The 17,549-nt window shown below is 35.9% G+C and overlaps 1 protein-coding gene across 11 annotated transcripts in view; it reads left to right on the top strand.

The window, feature by feature from the left end:
- The window catches only part of rbfox1 (RNA binding fox-1 homolog 1), a 39,745-nt gene extending 22,935 nt beyond the window's left edge, over positions 1–16,810 (top strand). For 2 of the 11 annotated variants that reach the window (XM_077734215.1, XM_077734218.1), the window contains exons 3-12: positions 1,618–1,764; positions 1,948–2,001; positions 2,544–2,636; positions 5,404–5,464; positions 5,848–5,901; positions 7,390–7,534; positions 8,604–8,643; positions 10,132–10,199; positions 11,930–12,005; positions 15,109–16,810. In XM_077734215.1, coding sequence (XP_077590341.1) covers positions 1,618–1,764; positions 1,948–2,001; positions 2,544–2,636; positions 5,404–5,464; positions 5,848–5,901; positions 7,390–7,534; positions 8,604–8,643; positions 10,132–10,199; positions 11,930–12,005; positions 15,109–15,231 — 861 coding nt within the window. In that variant the 3' untranslated portion in view covers positions 15,232–16,810. Of the gene's footprint in view, positions 1–1,617; positions 1,765–1,947; positions 2,002–2,543; positions 2,637–5,403; positions 5,465–5,847; positions 5,902–7,389; positions 7,535–8,603; positions 8,644–10,131; positions 10,200–11,333; positions 11,451–11,929; positions 12,006–14,809; positions 14,919–15,108 lie in introns of those variants that run through there. The other 9 variants (XR_013328880.1, XR_013328881.1, XR_013328882.1 and 6 more) reach the window with 9 other exon arrangements.
- The last annotated feature ends 739 nt before the right edge of the window (positions 16,811–17,549 follow it).

Raw genomic sequence — 17,549 nt, 5'->3', positions numbered from 1 at the left:
TTTTTTTTGGAGGATATCCTTGTCCATCACAATTATTTTGATAATTCATGGTTTTTAAACACTTTTTTCACCTGATTCTGATCTTCTAAAACTGCTGTGCAGTACAAAACATACCTTTTATCATATTTTGTTGCTATGTAGCCCTTAACACATTGAATGGTCGTCGCTGGCAGGTTTTCCAGTCAAAATGGATTGGTCAGCCATTGCCATCAATGGAGAAGCAACTTAAAAAATGAATATTAAAAATCCAATCATTTTCACACGATGCTGATCTTTTAAACAATTAAAAAAACGGACATCATTACCAATCACATAATCAGATCGCAGATATCCCTAATAGTTTTATTATTGTGTTGCTCATAGGCCTTTACTCATTTACCGCCAATGACAGAAATAGACGTTATATCCCAAAAAAAAAACTGTCCAAATGAATTTAGCCATTATTTTAGGAATGTGGCAACACTGCATCTAAGCTTATTGCTAACAATGTTTGTGCTAGACTCCGTTTAATTTCATCAATATGCTGCCTCAAGCCTTGTCCTCACTTCACTTATCAGTTTCTGGTGCCAAACGGGACGAGATGCTCAGTGTGTTTGTTTATTTGTTTTACATCCTTGCTGAGAGAGTAGGCGGATGTTGCCACACACAGATGGCAGTTGTGGCTGGGTACGTGTGCGCGCTCCTTCTCGTGTTCCGATGTATACTTAGGCATTGCGTGGAAGACTTGCAGTCTGCTGGCCTTATGCTGCTTCTGTTTCTTGATCTGAAACACACACACACACACACCACTAACCCACACAGTCGCTGTATTTTTAGATAGCTTATAGCTTTGGACTAAGCACAAGGCAGAAAAAAGAGAGGTAGTTGAAATGGGAGGAATATTGTTGTACGTGGGCATGACTTTTTTTTTTTTAAACCTGTCAAGCAGAAGATTTTACGTTTTTGTAGCATATGTTGAGTTGGATGCTTTTTTCTTACTGAAATCTTTGAATCTTATACTTGTGTTTGTTATGCAAACCTGTTTTACTCAGGTATTTACTGTACTTTTAAACCACAATAACTTAGAATTTTCCCCAAATTGATCAAATTGCTTGCATATAGAAAACAGCTGAATATGTGTATAACTCCACTGCTGTGCTTTTAATGAGATTTCAAAAATTGATACTATTAGGAATGCAATTATAATAGTCAATTATTCCCCCTCAACACCCCTTCAAATTTGAGTGCGTTTAAGATCATAAAATATTCTCTTTTCAAAAGTCCATCACAATCATGCATTATTTTTTGCCACAGACAGCTGGAAAATGTTCATATTTTCACAATACATCATGCATATATGTTTTTTGCACACACACCCACTCTGCATGTTTTTAGCATTTAACATACTTCATGCATTTAGAAAGAAAAATAATAAATATGACTTTACAGGGTCTTAAACGCCTAAGAATAATAGAAACCTGAAAATTGACAGTAAACATAGCCATGACCCTAAGAATGTATCACTCAAGAACGTTATATTATGGGGAAAATGAACAAAAAACACAGTGTAGTGATTGCATGACATCATTTATGGAAGTAATTTATTATTTCGGTTTACTTATTATTTGTGTTTTCCAGCAGACAGACGATCCTGCACAGACAGATAGTCATCCAGCAACGCAGACTGTATCTGAGTGCACAGACGGCAAGGTCCAACCCAAAAGACTACATGTTTCAAACATCCCCTTCAGGTTCAGAGACCCAGACCTCAGACAAATGTTTGGCGTGAGTACAAAATATCAGTCCATTTTGATTCAGAAAATGAAATGTGGGGGCAAAATACTATTAGCCCAGAACGCACATCTGTATCTGTAAAATATTGACATTATTTTCTGTTGCTGTAATGATGGTATGCTTTGTATTGCTGCTGATTTCAAAAGTAACCTCTCTGTTTTCATTTAATAACAGCAATTTGGAAAAATCTTAGATGTGGAAATCATCTTCAACGAGCGTGGTTCGAAGGTCAGTGAGTATTTCTATAAGTTCTATTTATGGATTTTATTATTTTGGAGCGTTAACTTTTTTTGCTGAGGACAGTTAAAGTATTTTTTTTAAATATAAATCCATTCATGTGGATGGGTAGGCAGCTGCAGTTATATAATAATTATAAATTAATTCTAGCTAAAAAAAGAGGACTAATGACTGACTAACGTAATTAATGAGGAACAACATTTTCACATTGATATTTTACATGGCATATTGGTTGCAGGTGTTGAAAGATAATCAAATATCACCTCTCTCAATTAAATTAACAAACTGAAGAGACATGGCAGATCAATAAGGCAGCATTGAGATATTGTCCTTGGACTAATGTTATCTAGCTTACTGCCATATGACTTTATCACATGCATCATTTCTCTTTCCAAGTGAAGTTTTAATGGTAAAGCACACTACAGAAGTGTGACTTTTTTCCAATGCTGCTTAATTATGAAATTAAATGTGATGATAAATCTAACAAGTGGGCAAAAGTACAAATACAAATTTTGCTCTTTTTTTCCGTGCAGGGATTTGGATTCGTAACATTCGAGCATAGTATGGAAGCTGACAGGGCCAGGGAGAAATTACACGGCACTGTGGTTGAAGGCCGTAAAATAGAGGTACGTGTGCTCAAATCTTCCTTTCTTCTTCTCTCTTTTCCTTGTCCTATTTCTCACCTATTGATACATGCGTATGAATAAGGTATTGTGACTTTCTAGATTTGGTTGTGAGGAAAATTCCTAAAAACGGGTACCAAACGACAATAAAAGCCAACTAATGACACAGACCAATGCCAACAAATCAAGGACTGCAGACCATTGACATGCAGACAAATTCTTCAGACGTGAATATGTCAAAGAAAAATTGAGAAAGATATTGTGTGTTTGTGCATTCAATAGTGGACCATAACACACATATCTTATATATTTTCTATGAAAGGACATTCAAAAGTCAATTTACGTGTTACTTTTGTATGTGCCTGCAGTTTTCTTAAAACCACATTCAGTCAGTAGGCGGTTTTATTTGTTGCGCATTATTTCCCAAAGTGTGGCATAAGGGTGGAAAAAAAAAAAATCTCTCTCTCTCTCTCTACCACATTTCCTGCACAGGATCAAATGGAAAATGGAACCTTTCCCATGCCACGTTTACACAAGAGCATTTTAAAATATAAATAGAAACTTTTGCGGCGGTCTCACAATGACACAACGCTTTTTGTTTGTAAAAAAAATATTAGGGTTATAAGTGTTATTTTAGCCATTTCAGTTAAAAAATATAAATACTGTATGACATTTGTAAATAGTGGAAAATGCACTTGAGAGGTTTTTACAACAATGCTACATTTATTGTGAAATGTGAGGAAGGTTTACTCTTATAATTCTTATTTAGTTCCGAGTATTTTAAATATACTTTTGGCTAATATATCTGGGATGGGGCCCTTTATAGCTTCTTTTCCATTTTTTTCTTGCATCTGAATCTCTTTTTCAACAAAATCAATTAATTTTGATAAGCCTAACTGACCTGAAATAGGAAATTTTCAGTCTGTTTTGACTTTAGAATGAAATATATGTTTTGCACAAAAACACAGTGTAGTTTTTCATTCACTCTCAAGCTGGTCTCCCCCACACACCTTGGTTACTCCAAGACTTCCCCCATTTTTTTTTTTTTTTTAGATTTCTCCAACTTTGGCCACTTTTGGCATAGTGGTTTTCGTTCCTTGGAGGGCAAAGCATCTCTCATTGGTTCGTGATTTGACTTTTGTTTCCTCCAGCTTGTTCAGGACACGTTACAGCCATCAAGTTCAAAATGAGGAGAGTGTTTGCGACAATGAAAAATGCAATCATGCTTATCAGTTTGAATAATAAACCGCTTGTATTTGCAGCAAATTCATCTGAATGAAGGATGACAAGGATTAGGTCATCCTTGTTTATATTTCATTTTACACTGTCACTGCAATTGATGGTCAATCAAGAAAAAAACTGTAAAAAAAATAATATATATAATATATAGTACCTGTTAGGCACATCTTGTATAACGAATCCCTTACTTCCAGCATAATTTTACCCTTTAAATGACTTATTGTAACTTATTTAATCATAATAGCATATTATTTATTAACCAGGGTTTTCCAGAATGAATACTTCTTTAAATTATTGCTAAAAGCGACTGATTTTCTTTCTTTTTCTTTTGTAGAAATATGTTTTTTTGGTTCTGATTTAATGGTAAGACAAAATACCCTTAGAGGTTTAAAAAAATGGAGAGCTAGAAGAGAGAGTTTGTGCAGTGGAATGATTGCAAAGTTTTCTTGGCCACCTGAATACAATGATGCTTATTCCTTTCTCATTCCCTCCTTCCAACGGTAGCTTGTTTAGGGCCCCATCCAACAAAGTTACATCGGTAACAGTACACAAACAAGTGGGCGGGGCCAAAAGGTTTGGGAATGGTAAGTGTGGGCGAGCAAGCCATTCTGCCAGCATTTCCTCTCTCTCTCTTCCTCTCGAACGTTTGCAAGGCTAAATCTCACGTGACATTTTCTTTTTGAATTGTGGTTGGGTTGATGCTGTATATTGACTTTATTTTTGATTTATTTTTTTTCCTAAGTGACCGTAAACGTGTCCATTCACTAAATGTTCTCCTAGAAATTGCGTGTTGAAGCGATACGGACTGAGACATGATCCATTTTGCACATCCGTCAAAGATTGTTGGATAACTATTGATGGATTTTGGTTTGACGATAATGCATCTGCATTTGACTTTTCCCTGTTAACTTTGATTTTTATCTTTGGAATGATTTCAATGGGTGGTTGATTTGACTTGATGACACGATCTCTGTTGGGATTTTTAGTTTCGACGTGCAAGTACAGGCCGAATGTGAATGTTTTTCTTTTTTTGGTGCTTTATCTCAATTTCCAAGATTGATTGGATGTTGCATAAATCTTCCAGCATATTTTCTTCTTCCCCGCCTTTATTGACATTTCTTTTTTGTTTTTTTTCACTTTGGTTTCATTTTCCTGCTTTCTGCATGCATCTATGTTCACAAAATTAGAGAAAATCCCAAAATGCATCTGATTATTTTTTTTCTTTCTTTTACCTATTTATTTACTGAAATGTCACTTAAGTAGACTGCATGGTGAAAAATAATAGAAAATATGCAAATGGAAAAGAAAGGTGATTTGTTCTGGATGTGTTTTTTCCCCCCGGTGTTTCTGAATGCAACTGTGAAAACACACAAATGACATGAATGTTTATACGGACCTGTGCTGCTTCCTTACTAAAAAAAAAAATCTTTATACACAACACGAGAAAATGATGCATGCAAGACTTTCACAAGCTGTTATTTACAGTTGCACAATTGTTATAATTCAGAGTTGTCTCCCTACCTCCTTTTAGGTCAACAATGCAACAGCGCGAGTAATGACAAATAAGAAGACGGTCAACCCATATGCAAATGGTAAGCTTAACATAAACCTAACACACCACGTGCTTATATATTTGCAGCATAGAATCTGAACCAACACACAATGTGGTATTATCTTAAGGAAGTTCTTAATATGAACATTTTTTGGCCAACTGAATACATTTCATATAGCCAAGATGCTCACTTTTTATTGGCCCTCAGCAAAATGGGAATATACGGTTTAATGTGGCCCACACAAGAATCTTTAGTTCAGCTTTCAGACTGAATGGAGCTTGTCACTTATACAGCTTCTGTATTATCTTAACTGTTAAAACTTGACATATTGAATTAATGGGCAAATTCATATACATTTAATTATATTGTCAAACATATTGTCATTCTTGATAATTATATTTGTCTTGTTTGTTTTTTTTCAGGCTGGAAGTTGAATCCAGTAGTCAGTGCTGTCTACAGCCCAGAATTCTATGCAGGTGAATCAACATTCTTTCCTTCATTTATCATTATTTCAAACTTATTGTAGTTCTTAAAAGACTGAAATTCCTAGACACAAAACCATAAGTGTAGCCTCAACATTTCCACTTATCTATCTGCCCTCGAGTTGTTAATTATCTATCTTTTGTCATATATTTCAAGTTAAATCACCCCTCTGCCATTCATTTGGGATTATTTAAAGATTTGTCATGTTCCTTTAGGGATATTAGTAACTATTGTGGTCCCTACTTTAACTCAAGGTGACAAAAGATGAATGGCTACGATTGGCAAGCGCACTCCTTTCCTACTCTGTCTTTGAGAAACCCTTGTCCTTTGGCCCAAGCGTTCTTTTTTTTATTTTTTTTATTAGGTCAATGAATGCTTCACTGTTTCTATTACCATTTCATTAGATCTCCCTTTTGAAGAGAGACATAATTAGGAAAGGAAATCATTCCTCGATCTTCCTCTTCACTTTCTCTCAGCGCAGTCTCAAATTACACTTGGTGTCACCAATTGATTTAAACAGAAAGGACTGGAATGCTTACGTGGCGCTGCCATAGACGGCAATAGACGTCTTTCCCCTCCCGGTTGAATATATTGGACTTCTTGCCTCGTCAGCAGCAGCAAACAAAAGTCATAATTCATGCAGGAAAGGTTAAAATGACAAGTTTAGCGTTGCATATCATATCGACTACATTACTGAGGTCTATTTCCGATACACATCTTTGTGTTTGTCATGACTACCAAATAAAATGAGGAGAAATTGCTGCTTGATTATAAAACTTGAACTGCGCACTGCAAAGCAGGAAAAAAAATGACTCCTGCCTGTGGGGTTACAGGCAGAGAGGGGGAATATTATTTTATTCATAGCATTCATTTATCTTCCGGACCACTTATTCTCACGAGGGTTTTGGAGACTATCTTAGCTAACTATGGGGAAGAGATGAGGTAGACTGAATTGGTGCAGTGCAACAGGAGGGAAGTGACCTTTGACATGTGCTGTGACCTCTAGAGACAGTTCAATCAATAATTGGTCCGAGTCAAATTGGATTGGACATCTATTGCCATCAAGCGGTTCAAAATGAACGCTCGATGCCAGCTAGGTGAATTTAATGTCGTGGTTGGAAATGAGTTAGGGGTTCAAGCAATAAAGTCATTCAGAAGTATTAGGATATTGCAAAATATGTATTTATCACAATCAAAAAAGCTTAATTCATTACATTTGAATTTTTTTTCTAGTTTTCTACTTTGATTTCAATTTGGTAGGCTTTTGTAAGAAGTACAACAAAATGTAGGTTGAATTTAAGTTTCTTATGAGGGCCTTATTCAATTGTATTAGTTTTCTGTGGACCCCAAATTGAAAAAAAAAAAACAAGTACCCATCTATATATCTATAGTTTGGACACCCATGCGTTCTATAATGTGCAGGTCTCAATAATCCTGTCAATTTGGAATTGTGACATTCTGGCTTTTTTTTCTTCCTACAGTGCCAGGTTTTCCCTACCCAGCAGCCAGTGCAGCAGCAGCCGCAGCAGCGGCATACAGAGGAACCCACCTACGAGGCCGAGGACGAACAATCTACAACACGTTCAGGGCAGCCGCTCCACCTCCCCACATTCCAGCCTATGGAGGGTAAGAATTCTTCTTTACTTCCCTTGTTGTTGATTTTCTTCCACTGGTCAAATGTTTTTGTCTGAGTTCTCTAAGGGGCAAGCCCCCAAACTGCTCCAAGACAGCGAAGCGATGCATGCAAGCCTCACACTGATTAAAAACTCCCCCACTTCTGTTGCATGCTGAATTAACCCGTAAGCATGCTCCAGGCTTTGCTTTTCATGGAGTCATGGAAAATTATTGTGTACTCGGCCTTGGACTGAGCTCTGTTTGGGTATAATGTCAGAATCTGTCGTCATCTACAATTCAAAGTACACTAATTCAAGCAATGGAGAAAAAAAACCTCTTTCAAGCCCTCAACTCCTTTTCTAGCCTCCTTTTCACCAATGGTTCTAAAGAACTATTTTTATTGCTATTTCTTATTGTTCGGCAGGCTGTGTCTTTCCCTCAGTGTTCGTAAAACCCAAATATGAGGAATGAGGGTGGTATTTGAGACCATGTTTTCTGTGTTAGGGTCGAATGTGACAATACATATTGCAATATCGTACTACTTGGGACTCCTATTGCATCATTAGATTTTTCTGAAAGCGGCCTTGGGGCTAAAAAGTTAGGACAATGACATTTGTGGTCTTCCCCGATTTAAACATAACCCAAACAAAGCTCATTTTAATAGAATGAATCCATGAACAGCAAGCCATTTTTTTTAAACTGAACGTTTTTAAAGCCAATCTTCAGTACCGCATGGTTTTTGAATAGCTTTCAGGGGCTCATTTGGAAGATTTATGTGTTATAGACATTCAAATGCAATTTTCTGTTTGTCTGGTTTTATCTGAATTTTTTTCTTCACTCTTTTTTACACATTAGGCCAGAGTGGGGGTGCTTGCTACATTTTATTTCTTTTTTACTCTAGTCTTAGTTATTATTTTCTGTTGGGTGTGGATATGAGAATTAGTTGGACACTATCTAGCCAAGTGCCTGCATGTCAACATGCACTAATATGGATGTCTTTTTTTATTTTCTTATTTGTTTGTTTTGTTTTGTTATGTTGATTGTGTGTGTGTTTGTTTATCTGTGTTTGCATCCTCTACAGTGTTGTTTACCAGGATGGATTTTATGGTGCAGATATTTATGTAAGTACAGTTTACCAGTACGAAATTGCATGTGACAGCCATCTGCAGTAATTGCATTGAATACAAAAACAAAAATCCTACCGTAAATACAATCTTCCCTTTTTTACCTGCTGCTTTTTTTGTTCAATTAGCTAAGAAATGACTGTATTAGAGATCTTGTGTTTGGTGAAAATTGATTTCAAGTGTTGTGTCCTGCATTGTTTCTCTAAAGCTAAATCTGTGTTATACGGGATTGCTCCTATAACCTTTTGACTTGCTTGCCTACCTCAACAACCCTGTGAATCAATACTTTCTAGTCAGAAAATTTATATTGTGTACATGACTGAAGGCTTTACGTGCTCCTGAAACTCTTTACCTTGCTCAAACGAGTTTATCATGGAGGAGACTTAATGTGACAGAGAGCTTTATTTTTGGGGGGTATTATTAGTCTAATAGCATAATTGCCCAAGTCATTTTTTACTTAATTTTACTATATCACTGAACAAATTCTAATTTGCATGCTTGAAATATTTTTAGGTCTGATTGTTAATTCACACAAATTAAATCAAGTCAATTTTGTTTATTATAAACATTTATGAATGAGCTGGGCAATTACCATATGTTAATAATATAACAATAGATGCAGTAATTAACATCTGTTTGAAGTTTAAGAAGAAAAATAATAATTTAAATATGCCCAACCTTTTAAAATCAAGAAATAAACATTTAGGTTTTAATTATATGTATACATTTCTTTTAAAATATAGCCACTTTAGATTTCTATTTACACTTCAACATCGATAAATCGTTAATGAATAACTTTGATTTGTATTTCTTGTTTCATATTGCGTATCCTTTGAAATAAATGCAGTTATTCGATTATGAGGCGTTTTAACCATTTTGAACCAATACGTTGAATTTAACTTTAATTTCAATGACTAGAATAATGCTGTTGGCATTCTTACTCGAAAAAAAAACGGAATGTAATGCGGGATGGAATGGAGACTAGTGTTGCGAGGGTGACATAGCTGTAATATAACTGATGGAGTAAGTGCTCAGAAAGCATTCTAGTAAATTTCCCATGTGAGTCTTTAAAGTACAAGTATCTCAACCCCGTGTGTTTTACCCAGTCTTTCTAATTATAAAAATGACGCTGCGAAACATGGGAAGGGAGGCTGAGTGCCACTGTCGTATTATCTTTGGCTTTTACTCAAGACTGTAATGTAAGTTAAATTAACGGATGGTGCATTTAAGTAATGCCACATATTATGATAGCCATCGTGTAAGAGTATCCAGGGGCTCCAATTTTTATTACCCTCACTCGTCAAATGATGAAAGTGCTGTGGAATATAGCCCGCACAAGAAGCTTGAGTTCAGCCTATAACCAGTTGAGTTTCTTAGTTTGAACAAGGGACAGTGCTAGTCACTTAAACATGTGACATGTTGAAATCCATGTATACAACATAGATGCAATCTTCAATAGTTCTCTCATTATCATGTGTGTTTTAGGGTGGTTACGCTGCCTACAGATTTGCCCAGCCTACTGCTGCCGCCGCCGCAGCTGCATACAGTGACAGGTAAGTTAAACAGAGATACTTGAAGTAAATATGTCTTTAAAAAATGCATGTTATGGCATCCAAAGTGTTTTAGATGGAAAACAGCTGGCCGTTTTTTCAGAGCTTATTGTTTTTCTTGATTTACATTTTTCTATGGGCCCTGAAAAGTGGTTAGCAGTATTTGTTATTTTTTTTAAACACATCTTTGTCTCTTTAAACATTGTTTTTCTTGATTTACATTTTTCTATTGGCCCTAAAAAGTGGTTAGTAGTTTGTCTTTTATTTTCAAACACACGTTTGTCTCTTTAAACAATGGAAATTATTTTATTTTATTTATTTTTAAGCCCCATGACCCGATAAACTAATTTAAACGCAATATAGTCACCCATGCAAATATGTTGATGTGCTCAAGCAGGTAAATATGACCTTTCACCTCTTAATAACGCACACATGCAGTCAACTAATGAAGCTATGTCAGTGCATCATGTCATTGTGTGATTGATCTCAAACTCGGATGAAAGTCATCACAACGTGTCGTCCTCTTTAAAAACAACAACAACCTCTGTTATCATCCAACAAATTGCCAATGAAACACAGCATCCGCTATTGATTAGCACTTTTACCGTGTGCTGCCACGTGCAATATTTCATTAAAGTTACCATAACTTGTTTGTAAATCCATATTACACTGTTTATCTTTTCACCTCACGGTCATTTCTAAAAGTTCTATTGGACCTAAATTGCATTAGAATTTGTGTAAATGTTGTGGTTTAGCCCACACTTCCACGCTGATGAGTCGTAAGGGCTCTGCACTGTGAGATAAGATAGGTCAAATGCAGTGCTGGGATGAGTAGGAGTGTTTGATGGGTGCTGCTGTTGAATAGCAATGTCCAAAACTAATCGGGATTAACTTCTAATCGCTTCAACCACTGGGCTGCTATGCAAATCTGCTCAATTATGGGCACACACCCCAGCCCCTGATTGGCTTTTATCATGGAGGATTAACACAAGAAGGCTGGGCGGAGGGGGATTCTGGTCAGACATAGCATGACTAGACGAGTAAGCGGTGGCTCTGTCTTTCTCTTCAAATATAAGCTATAGAGAATGTGCCACAATTATTCATGTTATATTGATTTTTTTTTTTTTTTTTTTACAGTTTTCCCTTGTTTTGGATGTAATCGTTGCTTAGGAAAGTCCAAACTACACCAATTGCAGCAGTTTTTATTGAGCCACAAGAAATTTTCATTGAAAATGGTCCACGCAAGAAGCTTAAGTACAGCCTATCTTCTGTTGCATTTTTCATTTTAAACATTAGATGGAGGTAGTCAGTTAAAAAATACTTCTTAGTTAGTTTAGAAGTCAAAACTGGACCAGATGTTCAATGTAGAAAACTGTGGAATTGAATTTTTAATTTATTTAAAAAATTAATTTACATACATTGAATGCAAACTCTATTGAGCTATCCCGATTGTTATTTTCTTGACTTGTTTACGATCGCTAGATTTTTTTCTCCATATATTTCTACCAACAGAAAAATTACAGCAACATTTAGTGAATTTTGGCCTGGATTGTAGTTGAAGGCATTTTGGACCATTAGTACCATGGACAGCGTTTTAAATCACACTATGCAAAGCTTCCCCACAATCATTTTAATAATAAACCCCAACTACATTTGTTTTTTTTATTGTAGTGTTTTTATATATGAATATTTTTTCAAAACTATCCTTTCTTTTTTCTCCCATGTCTCTGTAGTTATGGACGAGTATATGCTGCCGATCCCTACAACCACACTCTCACCCCAGCAGCCACATACAGCGTTGGTGCCATGGTAAGACCGTCATACCTGCCACACAAACACCCTTTTTTCATTTCCGAATTTGTCAGTGTCCAATTTTTGTTTTCTAAAGATCAGAGGATACATCTTTCCACTTTCCTTAGTTAAAATAGACAATATAATTCAATATATTGTGCTCCTGTACAGCATTAATATGCATGTAGTATATATAATGTCAACCTTAACCAGTTGAAACGGATTTGACAATTGAAAACCGTCAATGGCACTGAATGAGTTATGAGGTACTAGCAAAAATACAAATACTGTAATTTCTAAATTCTAAGATGGGAAATGCAACAGAATTTAGGCTGAACTCAAACTTCTAATGCAGGCTGCATTTTATGATATTTTGATGATTTTCTGAGGGTCAAAATTGAATAAGGCAGTGGACCGAGTTTGGCTCGCAGGCCCTAGTTTGTTGTTGTTGTTGATGGCTACTTTAATGAGGACAAAGCAATGGCATATTGTATTCATTTCCTCCTTTAGCTGAGCATGTCATTTGCTTTAATTGTGTTTTCATTGTTCAGTACCGCAGTAGGTGTGGGCAGGAGTGGAGTGGGAATAATGCAGGCTAAGTGGCCAATTATTACATTTTGTTTCACTGATGAGGGAAAAGGCAAAATCATGCTGATAATTCTCCGGGCCATTTGAGATTTTCGATTCAAATTGTACATTACAATGAGCTAATCATCATAATTGCACTCATACTTATGAACCCATTCATTTGGCAGTGTACTTAAGCAGAGCAGCGATAGTGGGCTTGTTATAATACAGCTGGAAGTCCCAAGCACACCTGGAAGATCTGGATTTTACTGTCACTGGACATTTCATCTAAGTTAGAGTCGTGTAAATATGTATTTTTTTGGCTTGCGCCATCCATATACCTCTGGATTATTATTTTTTTACTTAGCCCTTAACTCCTTCACTGTCAATAATAGATGTCCAATCCAATTCAACTGAGGATAGTAGACATGTATGTATGTGTTAACATGTACATACATACATATTAGTGCTGCACAATATAATGATATGTTGTATATCATTGTGTTTGATTCATGAAAGTGGATGGATGTTTAAGTTTTAAAAAGTTAGGACATCCATGGACTAACAACACGGTGTGCAATTATTCGGGGGAGTTTGAATTGTCACATTCTCTGATTTCTTCACTAAAAAAAGTAAACATTGTCCGATAAGTGAGCTTCATGTAAAAGATATTTGCACAAAAATACATTTTGACTTCCCACAAATTGTCTAGACTACTGGTAATGCAGAAAAATTTTAAACACAAAAAAATGGCTTTTTATTTTTGCTGTATTTTAATGTAAGTATACCTATCTATCACATTTTACATCACCACATTGCAACATAAACAACAATGACGACTTAAGTCGAACTAAAGTTTTTAAATATCCGAAACACTCAAACATACCACTTATTGCCCGTTTTTTTTCTTCTTTTTTGTCCCACTCTTCATACCTTTTCCCAAGTTCTCATTGTACGTGAGCTTTTCTGCAGCGCTGACATATCCTCACTTAAACTTAATTGAATTTGTCTGTGGCGCTAACGGCAGTCCAAATGCCACATTAATCCCGCCTGTAAAAGGTGATGAATGTCCTCATGCTTTGGCAGCCCAGTCCATGTTAGTTATTATATTTCTAATTTGGTGGATACCACCTCACCCCGCACTCCTCAGTAATGAAATAATTAGTCATTTTGATAATTAAATCTCCTGTGGCGCTGCAGACACGCGGGTAGGACGTAAGGGAGGAAGAATTGAGTGAGAGATGGCCAGAGAAGAGTATTCAAATGGGATCATTTGTCGCCATTCAAATCCAAAAGACGCACCATAACTATGTGAAATGGCCGCAGTGTCTACTTGGCAACAACTTGTCTGTTGTGTTGAATGATTTATGACGTACCTCTCTTACTGTGTATTACATCAGCTCACAAAAAGTCCATTTTAAAATGTAGCATGACTTCAAACCGAGACAGTTTTCATTATGTCGAATCGCTCCGTCGAAGCTCTCTGCTTCCACTCTCAATCAATTCGCTGCTTAATTGCAATGGTTGCTTTTGCCTTGTAAAAAATAATAATAAAATACTGTTTCTGTTATTAGAGTGATCGAGGGAGGTGCAGGTAGACATTATCGAAATGCCCTTTCTACATTGGATTTCAATCATGAAAACATAATAAATGGTTCCATCTAATGCTAATTTGCATGTAGTTATTAATATTGTGGAGCACCACATAAAATATTTGTATTTTTCTCCCCATCCTCAGCACATTGGCTTTTACTGTTCACAATTTTAAATGTTCACATGATGCACGCTCTCCCAATTTCACCCCAAAATGCAGATTTTTCAACAAAAAAAGCCCAATTCATTTAAAACAGAAAATTTCCACATATTGTCCTCATTTCACATTCCAATTCACATTACTTGGTGCCCAAAAACGTGAGTCCTCACAAAAAAATAATATCCCCAGGAAGGAAGTGACCCAAAATTAACTCATTTCCCAGCATTGACAAAACTCGACGGCTAATCCATTTAAACTAGGAGGAGCGGCAATGAATCATCCTGTTTCAATGCCATTGATGGAGCTAGACGTCCAATTAGTTTTGACTATAAAGGTGCGGCTTATACCCAGAGGCGGTCAATATGCAAGAAAATACAGTCATTCAAAATAATCCATCTTCAATCAGAATTCACCTTCACTTTCAAATGACCCACTTGAGATTTTGTCTTTTTTTTTTAATCCAATTTGTAATGGTTCTTTTGACTGGATTTCTTTCACATAGCTATTGGCATGTTCCCTTGGCATGAAGTGTCTTGCTGTGCTTGCTGCATGACGATTGCTGCCGTCATAGGCCTTACCATCTATCTCCATGGGTTTGCACTGGATAAACGGTAATGTAAAGGTGTATATTTGTAATAGTAGTTGTTAGTTTACCTGGGAGGAAGGGGCGGGGCTTGAGTGACAGGTGTTAGCATGTGTTTACATATCGGGTTTAGATGTAGTGTTGGTTTTTCTTGGGTTTAAATTCTATTTTTGGTTTGTTTACAATGGCGTGTTGTTTTTTTCGTCCATCTTTTTCAGAATGCATTCGCCCCTCTGACAGATGCCAAAACACGGAGCCATGTTGACGACGTCGGGCTTGTGCTCTCCTCCCTCCAGGCTAGTATATACCGGGGAGGCTACAGCCGTTTTGCTCCCTATTAGCAACACTTCCCAAGTGAAACACAAGCTTCCAACTGGACAGGATGAAAGCGAATGTGAGTTTGTGTGAGTGTACCCCGACTAAGTGTGTGCGTGAATGAATGAATGTGGACGGAAGAAAGACTTTACTGAGGCCTGGGTATTGCAATACTTGCAATTTATAAGCATCCTTTTGAGCATCTCCTAAGAGAGAGAGAGAAAAATACAGTATATAGGACTAAAACGACAGCTGATATTTTTCATCTTATACCTCAGATATTTTGTGCTGTGTATTTTGATATTGTGGGGTTTTAATTTCGAAAGATTTACACATTTTAACCAGTAGAAATATATTGTCCATGTTACTATTAGATGAAAAATGTGCAAGTTCCAAATTAGGACACAGGACATATTTATCGAATTCATATTATTGTACTGTACATACGGTAAGACCCACCGACTCTGTATTATAGAAATTTTGTTAATATTTTTAAATCACTTTAGCCAATGAAAAGCATGTATCTCTAAAGCTTGTTTATATTGTTAAAATGATACAAAAGTGTCTTTTTTTGTTTTATTCAGGAGTGTGTATGTGTGTGTGTGATATTACAAGAATTTAGAGATTCATGCTTTTCATAGCTTAGCATTGTTTTTTTCTTCTGATTTTCAACTCTTCTTCTTCTCTCCAATATTTGCACTTGCTAATTTTTACGGATGCATTTTCGATTCGGTTTGGGAGCTTGACAACATTGCCATTTAAAAAAAATGAAGAATTTTGGGGGGGAACATTAAAGAGCAAAGTAGTCTAATTTAGGGGTGTCCAAACTTTTTTTTTCCCCGAGGGCTACATTCAGAAAAATGTTTTTATATGTATTTATTTTTCTAAGTATGAACACATTGGCTGCTATTGACGGCGATGGATGTCCAATCTGTTTGGAGTGGGAATGCTGTGAATGAGTTGAGGTCTACATGGACTCCAGAGATGTAAGGATTTCAGATTTTTATGTTTTTTTTGGGGTAATTTGTTGTCAGTTTTTGAGCTAATAGTCATGTAGTGTTAAAACTTAGAAGTTTGGCAAAATGTCAACTCAAACGAAGTTTAATGTGCAGCCCATATGCACAATGTTTTACCTAATTTGCTGTGGACTAATTAAAACTGGGCACTGGGCCGCAGTTTGGACACCCCTGGTCAAATTAAAAAAAAAAAAGTAAAAAAAAAAACATAGAAGCAAAGTATTTTTAGTCAGTTGAACTTCATCTCGAGATCATGACTATTTTATCTTGTTTTGGGGGCGATTGAACTATTTGTCCACCATTTTAGTGGTGTTCATTATAAAATATCCGGCATTGAATTTTTGTTTATTTATTTTTTTGTACAGCAGTTTGCTTTTCCAAAGATGCTTCACTGCAATTTAGTTAGTTCTTTTGGGCTCATTTAGAGATGTCCTCCAATTTGGATTTTTAACAATAGAATCATAATTCCATTGAGATGCCATTGTAGTTATTACCAAAGTTATTAGTTTCCGAGAGATTGAAAAGGGGTTTGTTCAGTAAATATTTGAGTATTTTTTAAAGCTAAAATATGGACAAATGATTGATTTAGTCAGGCTGATTTTTTAAATTTATTTTTACAATACATCAAAAAATAGGACTATGAGAAGGAGCTCAAATCTTTTATTTAGACATGAAGTCTTTCAGTGCTGCTTGTGAATGAATATCGTTCAATTGCCGTCAATTCCAGCCAATGAGTTAATCATAAATTAACTAAACTAAATGCATTTCAGTCCTGAGTAGCAATGTGATTGATTTCAATGTTATTTTTTCCCCTTGTTTAAGTATTTCCAATAAATTGTTATAACAGAGGATGCTTTTTGTTTAAAAAACAAAACAAAAACAAAACAAAAAAAGTATTTTCTTTGCGCCTTTTTATGGTGTGATAATTTATAAATAATGGGGGATAAGATATACTGTAATAATCAATGTATGATATTTCAACCGTGCAGTGAATATGTTATCTTATATGAACTACATAATGGTATAATGTTTTAGATTTAGACACATAGATCAGTTGTTAGGGCCAACTAGCTCTTTCTATCAAGTCATTTTCCGATTTCTAACGAGTCTTCACACATAATGACATTGTAGTTATGCAGTATATGAGCCCATTGTTTACGCTTTTTGCACATGTAACTTGTAATTTTCACATCAATCTGAGACATATCAGTGCTGTAGATGTACATTTTCTTATTTTTATTCCGTTGATTTATGCTTTTGTGTTATTTTTGTGACATGGCTTACTTTTTTAGACCATCAACCTTAACTCTAAACAAAAAAAGAAACAA

Source organism: Stigmatopora nigra, chromosome 15 (genome assembly GCF_051989575.1).
Source record: "Stigmatopora nigra isolate UIUO_SnigA chromosome 15, RoL_Snig_1.1, whole genome shotgun sequence".
Taxonomy (NCBI): Eukaryota; Metazoa; Chordata; class Actinopteri; order Syngnathiformes; family Syngnathidae; genus Stigmatopora; species Stigmatopora nigra.
Note: the sequence above shows the minus strand (reverse complement) of the source record. Positions and strands in the feature narration are given on the sequence as shown.